Raw genomic sequence first — 22,550 nt, forward strand, 5'->3', positions numbered from 1 at the left:
CAGTGCGCTTGCAACAAACGTGGGTAGTGCCCCTCCCAAATCTTCGTTCGCGAAGTCTAGCCGTGATGAGCCCGATGGAACAGGCCAAAGTGGAGCCAATAACGAAGGCAGTAACTAGGCACTGTTAGTGGTCAGGGGCCTGCTCTCAGTGTCTCCCTGGTCCTGGTGTCAGGCATTGTGATAGGTGCTTTACACTAATATAGCATGGAGTTGGCCATATCTCAAAAAGCCCCATCTCAAGGCTTTTACTAATTAATTTGCCATTTGATTTTGGTAAATGTGTTCAACACCTGACAGTAGTCCCAAAGCAGTTCTAAGAAATTCTCTTCTACCAGTTTTCTGCATTGTTTTGTAGACTCTGATATTGGATGGTTAATATTACTCTTGTTGTCTCCTCTGTTCAGTGAAGCTGTGTTGTCTCATGCCTGACTGATGGTGCTTTTTATTCAGACCCGTAGTAGGTGTTTTCAGAATATTTATTAAACATCCTGAGCCCTCTGCCACTTTTGAACAGTCTTTCAATCACTGGATATCTAGATATGCAAAGTAAATTAATATCTGCCATCCATCAGAGAAAACAGACCATGGCCTCTTTACTAGGTAGATTTCAATCAAATAGAGAGGAAGGACCATCCTCTTCAGCAGCATCGCACAGTCAGACCATCGTGAAGCAACAGGAAACTACACTAGGGCAATTTCAAGGTAGATGCAGGAGCTGAAGGTGGTACTGCTGGTAGCTGACATTGGTCTTTGTGACTGTGGTGTCAGAAATGAAATATGGAAGAAAAGAAAGATGAAAGGGGTTTTTTCCTTGTCTTTTGAAAGCCAAATAAATTGGAAGACTATCTTACAACTTTTAGTTGTTGTCAAATGTTCAGTTTAAAATTATTTGGAAGTTAAGAATAATGAAGGATTTTTTAAATTTTTTTTTGAAGAATGTGGTTTTTGCAAGTTGTCCATGTTGTGCGAGTAATACTTTTCTAGTCATGTTTAATAAATAACTTGGCTGATATTTCTAAAATTTTAAGCACAGTGAAATAACTGATGTTAAAGGTGAAAACACTGTTGCCAGAGTTGCATTTAATCTAGTGTAAATGGGATTATTTAACTATAAAGATCTCCAATCTTTCTTTCTTCATTGGCATTGGAGAGGTCAGGAGTTTACCATTTGGACACATGTTTTTTGCATTAGTTTAGTAAGGAAATTCCATTTCTGTTTCAAAGAATTATGTCCAGTTACATAATTTCCATTCCCTCTGCATAAAAAATGGTAATCCAAAACTGGAAACTGTATTTTTCAATGTATTGTGAAACTTTCAGAACAGTCAGATGAGGACAGTGAGAGCATTTAAGCTTCATACATATGGTTATATTTGCTGCTAGTACTTTGCATAGCATGCTTTGATTTTGCTGTGTAATTCTTGCCAGGACTTTGAGACATAATGCAAACTGAATGGGCAATACAATGGGGAAGGAATTCAGTGTTGAGCTGTCCAAGGGAAATGTACTGGAAAACAGAAATAAAAAAACAATGCACATAGATACTGCTCCTATGTCTAATCTGGTGCAATGATAGCTGTGTTTTTCCTTTTTCTTCTTTTTCAATTTTGAAAGAGAATTTTGGATCAACAAGAACTCTTGGAAGGTCCACAGGGGTCAGAAAATGCACGCTTTGGATCAGCGATTGCAGTGCTTGCAGACATTGATTTGGACGGCTTTAATGATGTTGTAATAGGTGCTCCACTGGAAAACCAAAACTCTGGAGCAATTTATATTTACAATGGATTTCAAAAGACTATACGTACCAAATATTCTCAGGTAAATAATTTTGCATAATAATCAGTGCCTTTAGATCTGCTAGAGGAAAAAGGAAGATTTTTCTATGGTTTAATTGGGTAGTGTTTCATCCTCTTAAAGGAGTACTGTTATTCTCATGGCTTATTTCAGGTTTTGTGCCTCTCCTTCCTTCAGCTGTCAACATACCCAGGTTGATGCTGTCGTGCTTATAACTGAACCATATAGAGGAAAAGCATTTGCAAGATACTCTGTCTTCTAAACCTCTTACCATTTTTGATATATAAGTCTGAAGTCAGCTGATTTCCTATTTGTTTTTGATACCCATTATTCACATTTTTAGGGTTGATGTACAGCAATGAAGATTAGATAGATCCCAGCTCCCAGGCAAAGTCTTTCAATGATCTATGTGTCTGCTATAATGGTAATAGTACTATCACTTTCCATGCAGACTTTCTGGTTGCAGAAAGTATTTTTTATAAGTCCTCTTAAGCTTCGCATTCTTAGAGTTGCTCCATGTAGATGGAAGAAGTTTCCAGTAAGTACTGTCTGGCATACAGCAGTCAGTATACTACTCCCAAGAAAGAAAAATCTAGTCCATTGTCTGCTCCAACAGAGGAGGAAGAAGTGCTAGAAAGCATCTGAGGAAACATCCACAATGCATTTTGTTTAAACAATACATTGTATATACAGGGAGTATCAGTGAAAATCTATTGCTTAGGCTGCTATCTACTGACTTAAGCATGCTCTGGCAAACTCAGTAACCAAACTCTCTTTCCTAGAAAATTTTAGGATCGGATTCTGCTTTTGGACAACAGCTCCAATTCTTTGGAAGATCAGTAGATGGCCATAGAGACTTAGATGACGATGACATAAGTGATGTATCAGTTGGTGCTGATGGAAATGTGGTTCTGCTATGGTTGGTAAACTCTTTTTAGAAAGGAAATGATTAATTATTCAGATACAAGTTGAACATTTAGTTAATTAAACAGGAAAATAAGCAAATGAAAAAGCTCTTTCGTCCTGTGTCTGCAGAACTAACACACTTACTGCCTCATCTCTGCTATCTTACCTAGCTCAAAAAAGAGCATTAGACTAAATCTCTTTTAAGCATTTATTGTCAAAGCATCAAAAGCAAAGGCAGCACAGGGGGCAGACTCAGGGCATATGGGAGGAAGCCAGGTGGTTGAGCCTGCTGTGGGGAGAGCCAGGACACATCCCTGCCCACTGCTCCTGTGCAGACCTGGTCCAGAGGGAAGGGGCAGCAACAGGGAATAGGGCTTGCTTGCGAGTAATGGCAACAGCAGGTTGCGTACTTCAGCAGCCACAGTATAATTTTGATAGCTGAGCCTGAGACAGGTAAAACCACCTCCCACACAACCTGCATGACCTTTACTGACTGGTAGGCTGATATGGGGAAAAGAGTTGTCTTTCAGGGTAAGGACAGAGAGCAGTAATAGAGAGTTGACCCTTATTTCTGTGAGAACCCATTTTTATGGGCACATGGCCTTTGCCACAGCAATCTGAGTACTTTCACAAAATAAAATAGAAAGGTTTCACAAAACCCAAATCGTCTGCCTCCTTAAGTACTGAGAAGCTAAATTCAAATGGAGTTTCTGTTCCTGTCTGCTGTCTGTCTTCTCGCCTGAGGCTCCCCATTGTAAGAAAGCCATCACTGAATTGCTACTTCTTTCATAATGAAATAAGATAGTTAAAAATGAATGGTCAGTTTAGACCTTTGACCACTGCTGCTGCTGCTGGGAATTTCATTGAAGAAAGTTATGGTCCTTGGAGTAGCAGCATTTATTTAGATTTGATTAATGAAGATGCTCATTCTTCTTTCACTCTGGCATTTGGGCTGATTAATGAGTTTCACTTTTGATTAAAGTGTTTATTTTTACATGTAGGGTTCCTTTGAAACTGCTCTTCAAAATCTTGTTTAATTAAATAAAAGTTGTTTTTTTTGAAAACTAAGATTATTAAATAAATTGAAGAATTATCCTTTCTTACTTCCCCAGAGAAGCTCAGTAACTTCCCTAAAGGAGCAGGACAAGGGCTTCATTCTCTGATACCATAAGGGATTGAATAGAGCATTAAGATAAAGACATTTATTATCCCTTAATTTGACATGGTAAATTATTTATTATCATTACTGAAAGCTACTCTATAAAAAAATTCAAGTATATGCAAAGAAAAATAATTTTACCAGTGCCATTAAAAGAAGTTTACATTGGGAACAAAAAAATCAATGCTAGCGTTTACAGATAGTAGTAGACAGTACTCTTGAAAACCCCATGTAACCCTATAAAATATTTTTCAGGTCAAGAAGCATTGCAAATGTGTCCATAATTGCCTCATTTAAACCTGAGAAAATCAGTCTGCTGAACAAGAATACAGAAGTAACTGTCAAAATATGTTTTCAGGCTACATTTAGACCTGCTAAGAGAAATAATCAAGTGGGTAAGAGTATTTCAGACTTGTCTTATATTAATTTCCTCAGAAGTCCATTATTCAGATGAGTAGTGGAAAGTCTAAAGATATATTAGATTGAATGTCAAGAATGGCAAAATCAGTATAAAACTTAAGTGCCTGAGCAAGTGTTGTGAAGACCTACTTTCATCACTGGCTCCATAATCTTTCAAGAGTGGGGAATTAACAATAAAAAGGAGAGCTGTATCCTTACTGTTCAACAATCCCCAGAAAATGTCATTAGTGAGAAGCAGGGTTTTTTCAATCTGCTGGTTTCAACAGCAAACTGCAGACTTTTCTACTCTCTTCAGAAAAAAAATATTTTCCATAACTCAGTGCAGTTGTCAGTGCGGGGAAGCTCTTGTTTTCAGAGGACAGGGAATATTTCTGAGACCAGCAGTGGCCTCTCATGGAGCTATTAAATTAAACCTCACGAATAACACCAGTTGGACTGCTTCAGTGCTATGTATAGTGCCTTTAGGAACTCAGGATTGCAAACTATAAAATAACAGTGAACTTCAAACAGCATATTAGTCATAACATGAAGATGGCAGAAATTATTATGTGATTGAGGAGAAAAGGCAGATTCTTTATAGTCTTCTCAAAATTCAGTGATATTATTGCAAGGCCCCTTTATCTAGAGTAATCCTGGCCCTGCTGACTGGCTTGTTGCCTGAGCTGTAGGCTCAGACATCTGTAGTGGAGACTGGATTGATTGCCATTTAATGTGCTCTCTGTGGATCAGAACTTGTATCAGGATCTAAACCTGACTGACTGCTTTGGAAAACACAAGAGAAAGTGTTTTCATTTTGAGACTGGTCTGAGTTTAGCAAGCTATGAAAAATGTGAAATATTTAGAGTGGTTTAAAAAGCCTGGTCACTATAATATTGAGGATAGTAATGAGAAAACAGGCAGTTGTACTCAGCAAAAAACGTACTGTTATTCTTCTTGTAGCTATAAAGTACAATGCAACATTGGATGCAGATCTCCAGTCCTCCAGAGTGACTTCTAGAGGGTTTTTCAAAGAAAATAATGAAAGGTCTATGCAGAGGGATCTTGTGGTACATCATGAAGAGAATTGTGTTCACGAAGTCTTCAATGTACAGGTAAGTGCAATTGCAAGCAGTCTTGCATAACAGAAGTGATCAGAGGAAGACATTGATTAATTTTTTGTCTGCAAAGTGAATTTCATGCATGGTGTACACAATTATTTATGTTACCCAAATTGCCCCAACTGAAAAATACTTAGTAAGATTATGATTTCGTAAAAACTAATAACTGTCAAATTCAGTACAGATTTTTAGGATAGATTAAGAACACTTATTCACCTCTGGCGTAACACACAGCCCATAGTCCATAATTTCAACAATATTTCAGGAAGACTTGTAGCGCATTTTAGCCCAAGGTATACACAAGGAATAAAACAAAAATAAGCAGGTCTGAATCTTTTTCTAGAACCAAAGATCAGACACAGTCCTGAGAGTTGCTTAAGCCTCGCTGCATGATGCTAGGTCAGGTAGGGGACTTCAATTCCTGCTTTGCTTTGCAATACAGGTTGACTTGTTGATCACATTTAGTGCCCTGTGAAGCCATGAGCCACAGGGCTAGAAGATTATTCATCCAGTAGTAAGAAAAAGAGGAAACATGCAGTATATGGTGTTTTAGTGTGACTTAGGCCCAGCTGCTCTCTGTGATGGTAAGGCAGAGTGGAATAGGAATTTGACTTCTGCAGCCAGATGAGAATGAATGATGGCTTTTGAGGACCAGGTCCTATGGCCGCAGATAATATGCATGTTCTTTAGCCCCAGAAGTGACTGTGATGCATAGAGTCATGGAAATGGCACTGAAAACTGTTGGAATAGAGGAGCCCACACTGGGCAATTTCACAAAATTATTTTCATCAAGAAATAAAGCTTTAAACTGTTGTTTCTTGTTTAGAGGAAGCATGATTTTACTACACATTCTCAATTTAAAGTAGAATTGCCAGTTTTACCCTGTTTTCTGTGCTGACAGCTATCATCTGAACCATGTGTTTTACAGGAACCTTCAGATGCAGTGAATTCACTTAGTTTGCGCATTGACATTGGCGTTGCAAATCCTGCCTCCAGCCCTGTCCTTGATATATCTTCTCCTGCATCTGTAGCCTATAGTGTAAGTATGCAGACTTACTGTTGAGAAATGCATGACTATATATATCCATAATGTGTGGCCCCCCAGAAACACCAAGGAGGTACATGCAAGTGAAAACTTTTATTCTAGTTAAGTCACATTTGCAGGTGTCCCCTGATTCCTTTTATACCTTTGCCTGCATTACATGAGCTTGATCACACACACAGACATCAGCCACCTTTGTATAACATGCATGTTGGTTCAGCTGTGTCAGTGTTGATGTAAACTTTTAGTTGATAGCGAAGGTTAATTCTTTTAAGCAAGTTTATCGTACAATAAAAGAGTACAAAACAGAGAGCTGGGAGTAATTTGTCTACAGCACCTTCATTGTAGGTTAACAATAACCTGTCTGTACCATTCTTCTGGATCAGTTGACAATGTAGCATGATGTTACTCTGTGTTAACTTGTTCATGTGTCAAGACTTTTTAATGTCGTTCAGAGCTGTTTTCTTATTTGCACACCAGGAATGTGCTTTACTTCAAAGGTGTTTGCCCTCTAGTGTCTGCAGGTAATGTTAAAAGTTGAGTCCTGTCATTAAGGAAATGCTTTTGTTTTTCCTAGATTCCTTTTGTTAAAGACTGTGGTGAAGATGAACTTTGTATCTGTGATCTTGATCTGAATGTTCAGCGGAAGGCAGAGGATGGGTAAGAGCTGAATCAGTGGAATTGTTAGGGTGTAGTATTAGGTTTTCACTAATCAGTTTGTCTGTAGGCTTTGGATCAACTTCTAGATGAAAGTGCGTTTCTAGTTCAACATCTACTTAGAAATAGCAGGGATAAAAATGGCATTTGTATCTAAATCTAAACAAGGAAAAAGAAGTAAAATAGGAACACAAATATAGAACTAAGACTCTTGTCAGCTTAGACCAGCCAAAGTATTGGTACCTTAGAGATGAGGATGCAGTGAGTGTTCAGAAGAATCGCATCTGACTGGCTGCTTTTGGGAAAGGGAGCACAGTGGGAGAGCAGCGAGGATCCTGCAGTGGGCTATGCAGGACAGCACATATTCCAAGTCCATATGTACAGTACACAGAGACAGGGTTACCTCTTCCTGGAGCTGCTGTCCATGTCTGCTGCCCACTTTGCCCACCTTCCCACCAGGGTAGAGCCCTTGAAAATTCAGCGAAGTGACTTTGACCGTACAAAGTCAAGGTCTTGCACTTTGAGAAGACACTAACTTCATTTGGTTATAGGGAACAGCATCACAGAATTTCTTATGGCAGTGGGTTTAGAAAGGAGAGCATTTAACTACATAGCATGTAGGAAATGTCTTGCTGTGCTTGTTATTTGTTGTTGGCTATAGGCAACACATTTTTCTCATCCACAGCTGTTCTAGTATCTCTGTTTACAACAGTGGACTTTATTTTCCAACAGCAAACAGTTTGTTGTTAGCAGCAAAAACAGAAGACTAACGTTCAACGTGAAATTGAGAAATAAAAAGGAAAATGCATATAACACCAGAATCCAGGCTACATTTTCAGACAACTTGTTTTTTGCTTCGTCGTCTTTACCGGTGCGTGATACCCAGCCTCACTGTTTCCCTTATTGCCCCTGATTTTTGAGCTTCTCATAGAAATTTTTTATTTTCTTTCTAGTAGTGCCTATGCCAGGAAAGAACATATGTGCAAACCTCTCTCCCAGATTTATTTTCTTGGATACCAAAATTATTCCCTCAGCGTATCAGTTTCTTTAGGTCAAGGAGAAATACTGCCAACTCAGGATAAAAGTTGGCAATTTGTTGAGTTTGACCTCACCTCAATATTTCAGTCATCTTTTCCTCACTTTAGGCCTTGGCACCCACATCTTCTGCGTAACTCTCAGCAACATGCCTGATGCAGTTGCTGTGCCACAGGGAATTTGTATTTGATAAATCAGTCATGCAGCATCCTTATGATGCTTCCTTAAAAGTACAGACTTTGGATTTAGAAACAGTGTTACTGCCAAGGCCGTGTGTTCCAGCTAGACAGTTAATCAGACTGATATGATTGCTAAACCAGAAGGTCTTTTTCTAACAATTTTGCCTTAGAAAAGGGGAAAGAGAGGAATTATACATACTATTTTGGGGAATGCAGTATATGTATAATCACAGTTGTTGCTCCCAAACAATTCGTGAAGGATGAAACGCAGACTTCAGTGCTTGGCTTATGTGGTCAGGCTGCTACTGGAGCGGTGCATGATAATCCTAGGGGTGAAATCCAGAGCAATCCCTATACTGATGGGAGAGGAGGGATAGCATTCATCACTGCCCAAGAGCAGCATTATTCTGACCAATGAACTGGCAGAAGTACTACACACAGCGCTGAGGGTGCTCCTCTACCTCCCAATCCTGTTGTGCAGCAAAATTGCTCATGCCACTTCTGCCAAAAGACCACACTGGAGCTAGGATTTTCTTTTGCTTTAAAAGCCCATTTGCTTAGAAGTACTTTAGCCTGCAAGTGAAGCTTTGACCAAAAATGTGTCTGCTTCAAAGCAGGAAGAAAAGCATAAGCTGAGTATGTGTGGGTCTTGTTTTGGGTTTTGTTTTGAGGGGTTTTTTTGTAGCACAGTTCATGAACGGTAAATGTCTGCTAGAAATGCTTTTTTACAGCAGACTGTACATTTTAATGAATTCTCCTTAAAGGGTTGATAACTGGCTGTGGTCTATGAGTTTTATACAAGAATGATGACATGCCAGATATTCTGCAAAGTAGTAAACAAACATTTATTCTAGATTTTCCTACAGCAAGTATGATAGAATTGCCCTTTGCACATTAACTTCTACACTGAAGGTACTTAACTGGCTCTAGGGTTGTGTAAATATGTCTGCAGAACTTCTGTAAAAACTCTGCAAAAAAGTGCTGTAGAGGTAAATGCTGGAGGTGACCTGTACACTCTAGCCTGTATTCCTTCTTCCAAGCCCAGCGCAAACTTCTAACAAGATCATTACAGCTCACAAGGAATTGCATGGGACTGGTCCTTGTCCCACCTTTCTCCTACCTTTTTCCTGGCTCTGCCTATGCCCCACCCATTTGCTGCATCTCGAGGAATTACTGCCATAACACCTATTTTCATTACTCTTTAGTATAATAGCTGTGCTGTTGAAGATACAGACTAGGAACTGCCTCTCTGCTTTATCCAGACCTGATATTAAGATGATGTTTGTGCCTGTTTTCTCTGCAGAGTGACGGGACTGAAGTCTCATGTCAAACAGGAACAGCACAAAGTACAGTCGTTTGCCAAACAAGCTATCCTGTGTTCAGAACAGGACAACAGGTATAGGTAGCATGTTTACATAACCTTGAATGATATCCAAAACCTTTTTTATTGTTGTTTTCCCCTAAATCTGCATTTACTGCTGTGAAGATTTCTTAGATTTGACAACAGGGGCATTAAAAGAAGCAAACTAAGGGTTAAACTTTTGTGACTCCCTGTCAGATTAAAGGAGAAAAAGGCTCTCAAAGCACATTTGTTACAACCCACAGCTTTCAAATGCTGCTGCAGCAAGGTAACTTTTGGAGGGTAAAGGCTGGAAGCAGCAAAGCATGGAGCATCATGTGCAGGCTCCTGAGAACTGAGTGCAGTTCCTATCAAATCCCTCCTGCAGCGTGAACCTGGGGTAACTCCCTCACCTGCTCTTTGAATCTCATTTCTCCAAGAAAGCAGTATTGATCTGAGAGATGGGTGGCCCGCACAGCCCTAGGATAGATCATATGTCTTTTTTTTTATATATACCATAAACCTCTATAGTTTTATGAAACTCGTGGTTTTATGGAATCTTTTATTACTCAAAGGCAGAACAGAAGCAGGGTTCTAGCTTCTAACACAATAAACTGGAGCAACAAGAAACTTGCTAGAAAGAATAGAAACATGATATTCTGTGGTGGGGAATGCAGAATTATATAAAAAAATTTGCATATAAAAAGTTAACTTTGTTCTGAATTTTTAATGGAATTGGTCAAAGTGGACCTGCTGGAACAAATGGAAGAAAAGAGTGAACACGAGCTTGTGTCAGTGCTAGAGTTTAAAAGCATTTAATTGAAGGAATCCTGAACACTTTTTGTTGCAGATTGTAGCGAGTTGTACACAATTTTAAAATGCAAATAGTTCATGTTTATGTAAGATGCCAACTTGTAGGGGAACACAAGAACAAATCAACTCTGGAGTAGTAAGAAATTACTGAAATATTACAGAGAATTCAGATACAGAGGGAGTTCTAGATTGTTGCACATATCAATAATTGTGGCGCTATTGGGAACGCCTTTGGATGTTGCACCATCAACTCAGTATGTGTTCCTTGTCTTTTCCATAGGTATCCTTTGATATTAGCTTTGATTTTAACCTTAAAAATCTTCAGAATGTGGCAGACATAAGCTTTCGTGCATTGAGGTAAAGTATATAATCATATGAAAGCAAGTTAGGTATTAATAATTTATTTGTATAAAACAGTATTATAACACTTAAATGTCTTTTGATGAACAGTGAAAGTAAGGAAGAGCAAGAATTGGACAACCAGGTCATCTTATCAATTTCTTTGCGATATGATGCAGAAATTCACTTCACAAGGTATGCTGAATAACGTAAAGAGTAACTGTCATTTTGTCAAGGTACTTGAATACAATAACAGTCTTGCAAAGCCAGTGAAAATATACTGAAAATTTTGGGGGTTTGTTTTGGAAGTCATAAAAAATTCTGACTTCATCAGTAGTAGAAGATTTGTATGTCCTTCCAACAACATGTAAAAAATTATGGAAGTTCTGGATCCATGTTTACCTGTGGATAATTGTTACAGATGCTCACATGAATGGAATTGGTATAAAAGTGCTTCTGGTTTTGATAATATAAATAATATAAATAGTATTTACTGTATAATAAGATTGGGCCTCTGGGCTCAAATCTAATGACATTGGATCAAACCAGGAGTTAAAGTGATCATAACTAAACAGAAGAACAACAGCAAAAGGAAAAATGTGCTCCAACCCAAACTCTCAGCAAAGGAGAGGAAGAAAAAAAGAAAAAAACTATGGACAACTCTGCTGAACCAAGGCCAAAAATATAAACTTTTTAGCAGTTTGAGGTAACGATTTGAACTAAAATCTGAAGTGTATATGGCAGTTCTCCCTTGCTACAGCTGCACTGGCATCGGGAGCCATACACCTTGTTTTCCCATGCACCCTACCAGACTCTGGCTCTGCCTGGTGCCAGCCTGGTGCCAGCCCTTTCCCCTCCCTGCAGAAGGTAAGTTGGGGCTGTTGCAAGAGGGTTCATTCACCCTGGGAAGGGTGATGTTTAAGGAGAGGCAGCTGAATGGGCAGGGGGAGAGAGACCAACAAAAATCCCTTTAAGACTGATCTTTATATTGTGCCCTTGAAACCTCTTATCTTGGGCCTTGGAAAGCCCTCGTGATTGGGGATGCACTCAAGCAGTAATTAGTCTGTTCCAAAAAAGAATCATTTCAGTTAGAACTGAAAAAAAAATACACTGTATTTTGTATCGTATCAAAGTAGGATATTTACTTTTCATCAAAGAAAATATTTATTTATCTTTCCCAAGTACTGAATTTCTAGGATAAACTACATGCAGTTATATTTGATGCACTTGGTCACCAATTTATGGTGGAAAAAATGCTTTTGCATCCCAAAGGATTCCAAAACTAGTAAATACAAACTGATAGAAAATAAAGAGTAGCTATTCAAAGAATGACAGAAATTTGACAAAGAGAAAGCTGCTTAAAAATGCACAGCAACAATGGATTCAGGAAACTAATATTCAAAGATCACGATGGCTATGAGAACTGTTGACTGCTGTGTAGGATGACCTGAGCTGGAATAGGAACTGCAGCATAGAAGATAAGTGTTATAACTTGGTTTGCAGAAGGGGTTTTGGAATATTGGAGGCTAGCTGACTTGGTGCACCAGTTCTAGAGTCATGCAGAATTTTGGAGATTATTTCAATTGCAGAAAAGCATTTGAGTGCGAGTTATTTCAACTCCCTGAGAAAGGTGCATGAGACCATATCAGAAGCAGAATGTTTGTTAATAAAGGTAGCAGAGGCACAGAGACAGCAGGATCATCTGTCTAGGGACTAGCATAGCAACTTAGGCAGCTTCTTAGGAAATTCAGATGATGTAAACTTGAATAAGCAAGTTTAATTAGCTGAGAAATATGGACTAAAATACGGTGCTTCAGAAGAGGCAAGGAATGGAGTCTATAAAAGGAAAAAAACAGGAGGTTGAATTCAGGTGCATCTCCTGAGTATGAGAAAATGCAATTTCATGTGCAAGTAAAGGCATGAAGGAATCCCTACTGCCAGAAAAGGATTAGTTATTTTGGAGATAATCAGTCTAAAAGAACTAAATGAAATACATATTAAGCCCTAGCATAATTTACACTCTTTGGCTTAGGAAGTATTTACCTGAAACTAGTTAAAGGCGGATATTATAGCTGAGGAGCAATACCTTAAAATACAAAGGTTGAGAAAAAATTTTTGTTTTGCTGAAGTAAAGCCTTTTTAGGGATAATCTCTAGAGTTCCTAGGAGAAGATGTAGGAATAAGTCTAATCATTGACTCCTGCAAGGACAAAGACATTAACACTGTGCATCTTAGAAAGACTGGAGTCTTTAGTAAAAAGGAAGCAGAAAATGTGTAATGTGGGTTTTCCTTGGAGTCCCTGTGAGGAGGTCCTTCAAGTTAAGGGCCATGGGAGGAAGTGTGGAGAATCAAAAAGGATCCACAGTGTCACATGGATGATCGTAACTGATCAGGAAGCACCTCATTGAGACTGCATACATGTTAATTTGGGATTGTGGGTGCAGATGTTACCCAGATTAAACATGAAGAGCAGCACTGATAAAGAGGAGGGATTTGCAGCTTGTGTTACAGGAAGAGTTGATGTAAGAGTTGTATTAGCCCCTAATTCATATTAACTCACCTGCCAGCTTGCTTTTCAACCGCTCAAATTTGACTGCCTCCTAAGAAAAGCTAATAATGAAGAGCAGATGCAATTCTGGGATGATTCAGCAGAGGAGCTGCTCACAGGTAGCAGGCATGTGGATGTAATGCACTGCACAGGGATGCTTTCATTGTCTTTGAGCATGGTTCCAACTGGCTGAGCTCCCTGAGCACCCACAGGCCTTCGCACCATGTCCGTCTGTCACACACATGTAATTCCATGCTTTGGTGGGCTGAAACCACCCTTATGTTACTTTGGAAATTTTGGATTTTAAACCTCGTAATTACTAAAGAAAGTGACCCGGAGAGGACTGAGGGCTATGCAATATGTATCATGTACACAAGCAAGGTGATATGTGTTTACACACATAGGCAGTATGAAAACAAGCCTACCTGTGGTCCATGACATTAAGGCCCAGGATCTCCCTCAGAGTCTGTTAGTATTTGCCATTATAAGTGTATCCAGGGGGCTCTTTCTGAAGAAGGAGGCAACTGCAAGGCTGAAAGCTGCAGTTGGTGTCCAGGAAAGGAGCTCTGCAGTATTGCACTGAAACACTACAGAGTCCAGAAGCCTGAGCAGAGCCTGCACCCCCTGCAGCTCTCCTGTCTTACCTTTACATTCTTGCTCCAGCTCTGGGCTTCAGTGCACTGCGTATTTTCCTAACCAACTTTGTAAAATTCAAACAGCAGTACAAGTGACTGATTTTTCCTCTGACTGTACTTCTGACGTGTTTCACAAAGGCATATCCAGTAACATATGTTTTCAAAGCAGCTGCCAAATTGAAATGTATTGTTTTTTGGTTGTTAACTAGGCTTGCCAACATCAACTTTTATGAAGTATACTCTGGTCATAACATTCCTTCCACTGTGAATAATTTTGAAGATATTGGCCCCACATTCAACTTCTCAATTAAGGTTAGTAAATGTATTTGTTCTGGTTCGAGAAGTTGCCTTAGCTCCCTCTGTAGCCTGCTCCCAAAACCTAGTTGAACAACACTCCTGATTTTGAGGCTTTTGAATAGATCAAATAAGAAAAAAGATTGTAAATAGATGGGGAATAAATGCTTGGAGTCTTCATAAGGTTAAGGATGACATTTGCAATTACTGCACAAGTAGAATGGGGGAGGGATTGGTCTAAGTTTACATACTTAGAAGATGGTTAATGCTTAACTTTAGGCCAACTTAGACTGTTTTTTCATAGTCTTCTGCCAGTTTGATATAGGAAAACAAGTCTTTGCAGGCTGGAACTTTGAAACTTGAAGTTTGGCAAGGGTTAAGTACTCAAAGCAGTTGCAAGAACTAACCAAATCACAGCACTTATTACATAACTCAGAAGAAACTTAGATCCAAGTATGCAACGTGGAAGAAACTTAAATTATGTTCCATTTACATTCCTGTAACTGCTGCTCCAAAGGACTAAAAAGGCCTATTGGCTGTGGTAGAATATTTGCTTTCAAAACATATTCCATGCAGTTAATATGAGCTTTGCTAAGGAAACAGGAACCTGAAGCTGTACTGTACACTTTCTGCTTTACTATTCACATAATTTAACTACTATTGTAGTGTCTTAGTACAAAAAATATTGATGCAAAAGGAGTCCAGTTCTTCCATACTCATCCATGACTTCTGATTTCCCTGCTATATGAAATAATTTATGTGTATGTAATCATAGCTACCTGAATTAACTCCGAGTTATTTGCTTTGCAGGTAACAACAGGAAGTATTCCAGTAAAGATGGCATCTGTAAAAATCTATCTTCCAGAGCTGACCAGTAAAGACAACCCACTGATGTACCTAACTACGGTCACCACAGATCAGGTGTAGAACCAAACTGTGTTTTGGGGGCTAACCAGTACTATAAACATAATTATCTCCCTTCACAGAATCCATGCCCTTTCTCCTTGTCCCTTCCTCATAGAGGAGGACCACGATGTGATCAGTATACTAGCCTGTTACTTGGCAGAGGTGGTGTCATGGTTTGAGATAGCCCCAAAATCCAATTCCCTTGCTCCATCCCCCCTCCCACATCTCAACCCAATGTGAGATGGGTTTTTCCAGACAAAACACAGCCAGACTCAGAATGGGGGAAAGGGAATATATTACAATGACTGTACAAATAAATACTTATACTATAACACATTATACACACGATCACAACTATCTCTACCACGACATATGTATTTACAAAGGATCAGATCTCTTCTCCCCTCCAAATAAAAGTCCAGGAGGGAAAGAAGGACAGATCCCTTCCAGTCTCTCAGGGCAGCAGCTTCTTCTAAGGCAGCAGGTCTCCTCATCTCATGCATGCAGCAGTAACTGGATTGTTGTAGCTGGATCTCTGTTCAATACACACAAGGGGGTCTCCAAGCCCCTTGGAGACCGTCGTCTCCAAAACGAGGGTCTTTCTCTTCCGTGGACTGCGTAGCAGGGACAAGCTCGCGTCACCACGTCATACCACGAAGCTCAGGGGTCTTCGTGGCAGTCCCTTTCCTCAGGGAATTCAAATTCCCCTTTGCAGAGCTCTGTGCTCTGCCTCAAGGCTGCTAGCTTAGCAGCAGCAGCGAGGGGGGCCAAGGTCAACCCCCCCCCGCATTCCTTCTCTGTCCCGGTCCAGCTTCCCAGGACGCCTTTGAGCTTCTCAGCTCCTCTCTGCAAGTGCTGTAGCACTCCAAGGCTCTTTCAAGCAAGAGTCCATCATCTTCCTCCTTCCAGGAGGTTTCAAGGAGTTTGGGGGTTTGGTACAGTTCCTACCCCAGAACTCTGAAGTTCTGCTGCGGGCTCTCTCTTCTGCTGCTTCCTCCGGTTCAGTTCTTATCTGTCCTGGCTCTTATCCAGAGTCTCTGGACACTGCCACCGCTTCTGCTCTGTCTCTGTAGCTCCCAACTGGGGCTGGGGGGGGCCAGAGGCCCCGAGGGGCTCCGGGCCCCTTTCCTCGTGGTCTCACAACATGGCAACTTCTTCTACCAACCAAACTACAACCCCTTCTCTTCCGGTGCTTGTGATATGTTTACATTTCTGCAGGAGCGCTAATTGGGCAGAACTTCAAAACTTCCAGGGGTCTCCACCCCTGGGGGTTACCACTTTTTCAGCCTCTGGGGGAAAACAAGGTTCAAACCACTACAGGTGGTTACATTCCCAGCTGAGTTTTTGAGTGATTCTGGATCTTTTCAGTTTGGTCTTTCTCCAAGTTCCTGAAAAAGTTAACCTAAAAATGGAATTTTTAGATCAGGATGAACCCTTCAGGTCCATCTAAAGGAAAAAAAAAAGAAAATCACCTTAAAAGCCATTTAATTCTGACCAGAACTACATACAGTCTCTCTTAAGTTTCCTAAAGAATTCAGTGTTGCATAATTCAGTTCAAACCTTTCACAGCTGCCATCTCATCCCAGAAGTGTATATTGTTAAGATTACTATAAAGTTCTGAGTATGATGTTATCCAGTCTCATTCCTGCCGTCTTTCCTAGGCCAGAGGTGTTACTTGTGAAGCTCAGATAAATCCACTGCAAATAGGGAAAAGACCTTATTCTCCATCTTTCACAAAAGAGAACTTCAGAACTTCCAAAGAACTGGTGAGTAAGACTCTGGCCTGCCGTAAGCAGGACAGGGACGCAGAGCTGATCCTCATGAGCCCATTGCTGTACTTGTGAGGAAAGCTGTGATGGGGTGGCATTCCACATTTACAGTGCAGGAGTTCAGCCTGTGGATGTTTTCACACATACTACATCTGTTTTAGGTAGAAGAAAAAGTGCACGTTCTTCACAGCCTGCAAGCACTTAATTTGTAGGCACAGAATGGCAAAGGGAAAAAAAGTCTGGATGTTAAAAGAATATTTTTTAAAATGTGTTTTTAATGCATGTTCTTGCCTCTTCTTGCTTTTTCCCCTGGAAGAACTGTAAGAATGTGAAGTGCAGTGCCATCACATGCAAACTGGAAGACATCATGCTGAAGGGAGAGTACTTTGTGAACGTGTCCACCCAAATCTGGAATGGAACCTTTGCTGCTGTGAGTATCAGCTGCATCTTTATGAGGGATGTGTTTCAAAGTATTTCTGAACTCCTAATAATATTCAAAGTTCAGTAAAGAGACCCTACAATCTAGAATGACCTTCCTTTACTTTCCATTGCTCTAGGTGTTTTTCCAGATTGAAAACTTGAACCTAAAAGTAAAGTAGTGAGGCTGCATAATGGAGCTGGTAAAACTTCAGTCCAGCACACAATCTAAGAAAGTGCTATGATAATGCAACCTTAATAGCTGAAAAAACCATTTCCTACATCTGTTAAATTCATTCAGGATAACTGCAGTTTCCACAAAACTCATCCTAGGAGAGAAGAGTACAATATCATCATAGCCTGTCAAATAATGGTGCTTTGAGCTATTGAACATCACAGCCTACATAGTGATCATTTTAAGTCACATCAAAATTCATTGTTAGTGCTGCCAGTTTTATTTGTTATAGAAATTGTGGAAAACTTTTTAATTGATTTTCTAGATGACAAAGAAACAGTCCAAGAGACCTACAGGATGCTTAAAAATACCTATCAATAATATCTTGGCTTTCCCATTTTAAATCACCATGTGTCCTCTAGGATATAACTCATTCTGAGTTAACAGACTTGTGAAGTTATACCATGTTTGTTTCTTAGCTAGGCAACCAACCAAACAGTCTTGGAGTCCTGGGTTTGCGTAAAGCATCAGGAACATGACGAAGTCCTCTTAGTTTGTCTGGCAAGTCCTGTGGCAGGTATTGATATTTAACAGCAGGGCTCTTGTCAGCATTCAACTCTTGAAAGGAAAAGGTCAGGTTGATATTGTAAAGTGCATTATGCAAGTGTGCAACAAAAAGAGTCTGTCAAACTTTAAAGACAGTATTTTTTAAATCATCTGGGTCAAGACTGTTTGTTAGTGCTGTCAGGTACAGAGAAGGGGGAGACCTGAACAAAAGGTTGTACCCTCACAAGAAAGTGAGTGGAAATAATTTGTTTACTACTGGCTGATGGGAAGGAAAAATCATATGCCACAGTTTTCCTTGCATTTCCCATTTTGTAATTTTTTCTTAATAGTCAAAGTTCACTTCAAATACTCTTGAAAGCACTCACTCAATAATGCACATCATCAGCCTTTTTATTTAGTGGCAATGAGCCATTGTCCAAGAAGGGCATAGTGAGCTTGCCAGTACCTGCTAAGCAAAGAAAAGATGTGTTTAGGAATTGAGATTCCTTGAGTAGCACTAAGGTGGGTTTCCAAACTTTTAGGTGTGCAGAACAGACCACTTGGGCAGATGGCCACAGTGCAGAGGTGCAGTAACTTATGGGGCAGGGACGGTCAATTCGGTGTGTGTGAGCTGCTGCAGACCCACGATTGCCCGTGTTTCCTGTGTCAAGCCCCTGGTACCAGAGGAATGGCTGAGGAGGCAAGTGCTCCTGTGCTCCCACAAACCTGAGGCCATTCCTGGTGCTGTAGGAGAAGAGCAGCAGTGAGCTGTCAGTGTCTCCTTTCCTCCCAGTACATCCACGGAGGGAAGTGGGGTCTGGCACAAGGTCCCTTTTCATCTGGGAACTGGCTTAAGCTTTTTGTCATCTTCTCTGTTTAAGCTGAGAGAGCCATCTCAGGATTTGAGAAGTGAAGAGAAACACACAGTGATAGGAAAAAAATAAACGGAGAAAAACAGAAGCATTGGATAGAGGTGAGGGGGGGAAGTAAAAGAACATCCAGTTTCCATTTCTTTCAAAGGCCAGAGATTTATTTCCATCTGTCTTTTGTTGCTGTCTCCCTTTCTCACTGTTATTTTTCCTCATCTCTTCCCTGCTAGCAGCAGTGACAGCTTTGAAATAACTATAAAAAGGGTTATATAAACAATTCCTTCTTTTTTTCTTGAACTGTATGTTAAAGAAAGAAAAAAAAACAGTTCCCCGGTGTCATTGCTAAGTGTGGATTACTGATATATTATTACTTTGATATATGTGTTAGCTAGGGACAAATAAAAAGAGCATTTTAATATTCTTATTACTATGGTTTTTTTCTGGTTCTGAAGTCTTCATTTCAAAACAAGAGAATCATCTTAGGATGTCTACATTCTAAATGATTTGCCTTATAACAGAGCTTTACAGTTGTTTTAATCTTTTCTTTCAGTTAACTTTCCAAACTTTACAACTCTCTGTAGAAGCAAAAATTGATACACATAACCCTGAGTTATTTATAATTGGAGAGAATACCCTAACTGTAAGTGACAGATAAGTATATTTTTTTCAACTTTTCTATCTTTTACTGTATTAAAGTGATAATTTTAATTTTCAGTATCTTTTAGGAGTATACAGCAATTTGATTGTGTAGAACTAATGTATATTTCTGACTATATAAAACCTCCCTTAAGTTACTAAAATGTTTTTATTTCAGCCAGTTGCTGTATAAACCAGACCCAGTTAAAACCTGCAGGTCTCAAATACATTGTAGAGCTATCAGAAAAAGTCAGTTAGAAACTTCAGAAATCCATATAGCTTCCTGTTTATGAAAGGATCAAAATTTTGACTTCTTTCTACAATGGACTTAATTGTTATAGATAAATAAGCTCTGGAAAACATGTTTGCAAATGTGATTTATAGTGTTGCTTACTTCTGTAAGCATATATGGTTTGATGTTTCTAGACAAATGTTTGGCACAGGTCTCCAGAAAATATACGTAATTTCATTTGTAAAAGAGTGTAGAATATTTTTAGCATTTGGAATGGCTGTCAGATGGACAATGTGGACACAGCTAATCTCAAGAGAAGTATCCAAGCCACTGCTTTATTAGTACAGAATTCTTCTCTCAGGTTTTCCATCTGCTATATACAAACATAGAAAACACTTAAAGAATACAGTAGCACTGTGGTACTGTTGTAATAAAAAAGGATGCCTTATTCTCTTGGTCTGTCTTGAGAGGAACACCTTTCCATTTGCAGTACTATGTTAAGATTTCTTTTTACAGGATTTAGTAGCCTGTTTTATTCATAAAAATAATCAAGGCCATCGAAGACCAAAGTACAAATTAGTAAGTGAGTCAACTATCTGTGAGATAGTTGTAGCATAGACCATTCAAAGACAAGGGAGGATTCAGTTAAATATGTACAAAGGCAATTAGTGATTGGTCTGTCTCACTGTGGTGATAAGACCATAATCCAGTACCATTTCTAGTCATTGGTTTCTCACAGATCACACCATATCTTGTGAAGAACCTCTAAATAAACCGGTAATCAGGAAAACCTCCAGTGCCTGAAGAGCAAAGGAAATATGTATGGAAATATGTTCTGTAAATAATGCCCTGTTTTTGCAGAAAAATTACATACCAGTATTTTAAGTGTTCTGAGTGCTTCGGCTTTGTGGCATGGTGTTATTTCTTTTAGGAGATGAAACTCATTCATACATAATGCAAATATTCCAGGTAATTGCACAGGCTTTTTAGGTACCTCATAAACCATGTATTACTAATTATTTCTCCACACCTGGAGCATGATACTACCAAATTTACGTTACCAGCAGTTCTGTTGGCCATTTCAGGAGAACTAGAATTTAATTATTTGAATGACAGTTGACAAATAAAAGTTAATTCATCGGCCAGCCTTTGATACATATGCAGCTGGGACTTTTACAACTTTGAGACAGTGGCTGAACAGGCCCTGAAAGTTATCCACAGGTTCCTAAGAAACACCATGGCTTTTGACAAGGCTTACAGCCTGATCCTTACTCAAAAGCCTCTTGCTCTGTGAGAGGTCTTGATAAACGTGCCAAGATTGTGGAGGTACGTTCTCTCTAGGGCACACAGTTTGACACTTCAATCATGGAGTCACTACCAGCACTGTATATACTTCTCATCAGGCCAACAGAGGTACCCAGTCTGCCCTTCACACTGCCTTGGGAACAACACAGTGCAGAAGGAATCTTATTTCCCTACTGACCTTGTTAATTTAGATGGGCATGCTAGAATTCATCTAACTTAATATCTACATTAGTCATCCACATTAGAGTATGCCATTCTGTAAACCCTAATCCATAGAAAAACTAGGTATTTCTGAAATGAAATCCATCTTATCTTACAGGTGATCCTGAAAATAAGTAGAGTGAATTAGGCCCTAAGAGAGCCTATCCTCCTTTAGAAGTCAAGTAACCATACTGTAGGCATAACAGTAGATGAGGTTGATCCCAGTCATGGTGTCTTATTGACCACAGTTTAATTTCAGGCAAGGTAATTTTTTCTTAGGCATCAGTTTTCCTTTCCAACAGTGCCACTTCACTGTTAATCTACTGGAGAAGGCATTACTAGGCAAAATGCACATACGTATGAAATTGGCTTTTTAGATTGGATGAGCTGGGTTGTTGTTTAGCCAAATGAATGAATGTTGCCTTGTGATGCTATATGGGGAAGCTGCTTAGGTATTTTTGCATAAAAGCTTTCAGATTTTTTCCAAGTTGGAAAGAACTGCCAGCTGGAGGACAGGACATGAACCTGCTAGAATCATCATTATGGACATTCGGTTTGCAAATACACAAAGCCAGCCTCAGTGAAATGAATACACATAGCCACACCTAGCACAACACTGGAGCCTTCTAGCAGAAATTGCTTAAATCACTGAGATGTCATTCCAGTGCAAGTTTCCCAGAAAGCTTAAGATTAAATTACACCAGACAAATGCACTGGACAAGCAACCCAGGGAAAGTAAACCAGTGTGACTTATTTTATCATGTTTCAGGAAGGAAAAAAACCTTCATCTAAATGCATGTCATTCCAAGATTAAATCCAAAGATTTGGCAGTTCATAAATATTACAGCAATGTCTCCCTGAGCAGCTATGTTATATGTAATTATATAGTTGGTTATACCTAATCCAGCTAGATAGGGTATCACCTCAAAACTAACTTCCAGACACCGTATGCTCTTCTGGGACCTCTCTGGTATTGCTTTGTGGTAGTCCAATGTAGGTGTGCTACAAGTGGTCCTGTTCAACCCATACATCTTACAGTAGATTCATTCAGTTGACTCAGAATAACACAGATTAACATGAGATCTACCAAGTTGTTAGTGGTTTCACAGGAGGTGGGAAGAACAGGGAAAGGAGGTACCCGCCCAGCAAGAGGGTTGAAGTTTCAGCAGATGCAGCGAGCGCATGATGGTGTCCGGCCTTTGATTAGTATTGCCCCCTACAGGTGCCCACCACAGAT

General features: G+C 39.7%; 1 protein-coding gene and 1 long non-coding RNA gene across 4 annotated transcripts in view; both read left to right on the top strand.

Moving 5' to 3' along the window:
• Nucleotides 1-22,550, top strand: part of ITGA2 (integrin subunit alpha 2) — a 69,782-nt gene that overhangs the window by 42,966 nt on the left and 4,266 nt on the right. For 2 of the 3 annotated variants that reach the window (XM_027634471.1, XM_027634472.1), the window contains 15 exons: nt 1,615-1,818; nt 2,577-2,713; nt 4,115-4,254; nt 5,219-5,370; nt 6,305-6,415; nt 6,996-7,078; nt 7,808-7,946; nt 9,593-9,685; nt 10,722-10,798; nt 10,892-10,975; nt 14,173-14,275; nt 15,068-15,178; nt 16,825-16,929; nt 17,249-17,362; nt 19,490-19,579. In XM_027634471.1, coding sequence (XP_027490272.1) covers nt 1,615-1,818; nt 2,577-2,713; nt 4,115-4,254; nt 5,219-5,370; nt 6,305-6,415; nt 6,996-7,078; nt 7,808-7,946; nt 9,593-9,685; nt 10,722-10,798; nt 10,892-10,975; nt 14,173-14,275; nt 15,068-15,178; nt 16,825-16,929; nt 17,249-17,362; nt 19,490-19,579 — 1,743 coding nt within the window. Of the gene's footprint in view, nt 1-1,614; nt 1,819-2,576; nt 2,714-4,114; nt 4,255-5,218; nt 5,371-6,304; nt 6,416-6,995; nt 7,079-7,807; nt 7,947-9,592; nt 9,686-10,721; nt 10,799-10,891; nt 10,976-14,172; nt 14,276-15,067; nt 15,179-16,824; nt 16,930-17,248; nt 17,363-18,951; nt 19,044-19,489; nt 19,580-22,550 lie in introns of all 3 variants that reach the window. The other variant, XR_003526208.1, reaches the window with a different exon arrangement.
• Nucleotides 15,189-16,626, top strand: LOC113943128. The gene is made up of 2 exons (XR_003526210.1): nt 15,189-15,325; nt 16,484-16,626. It is a non-coding gene; the product is annotated as an uncharacterized LOC113943128 (long non-coding RNA).

The sequence above is a fragment of the Corapipo altera genome, unplaced genomic scaffold (genome assembly GCF_003945725.1).
Source record: "Corapipo altera isolate COAL_440 unplaced genomic scaffold, ASM394572v1 61411, whole genome shotgun sequence".
Classification (NCBI taxonomy): domain Eukaryota; kingdom Metazoa; phylum Chordata; class Aves; order Passeriformes; family Pipridae; genus Corapipo; species Corapipo altera.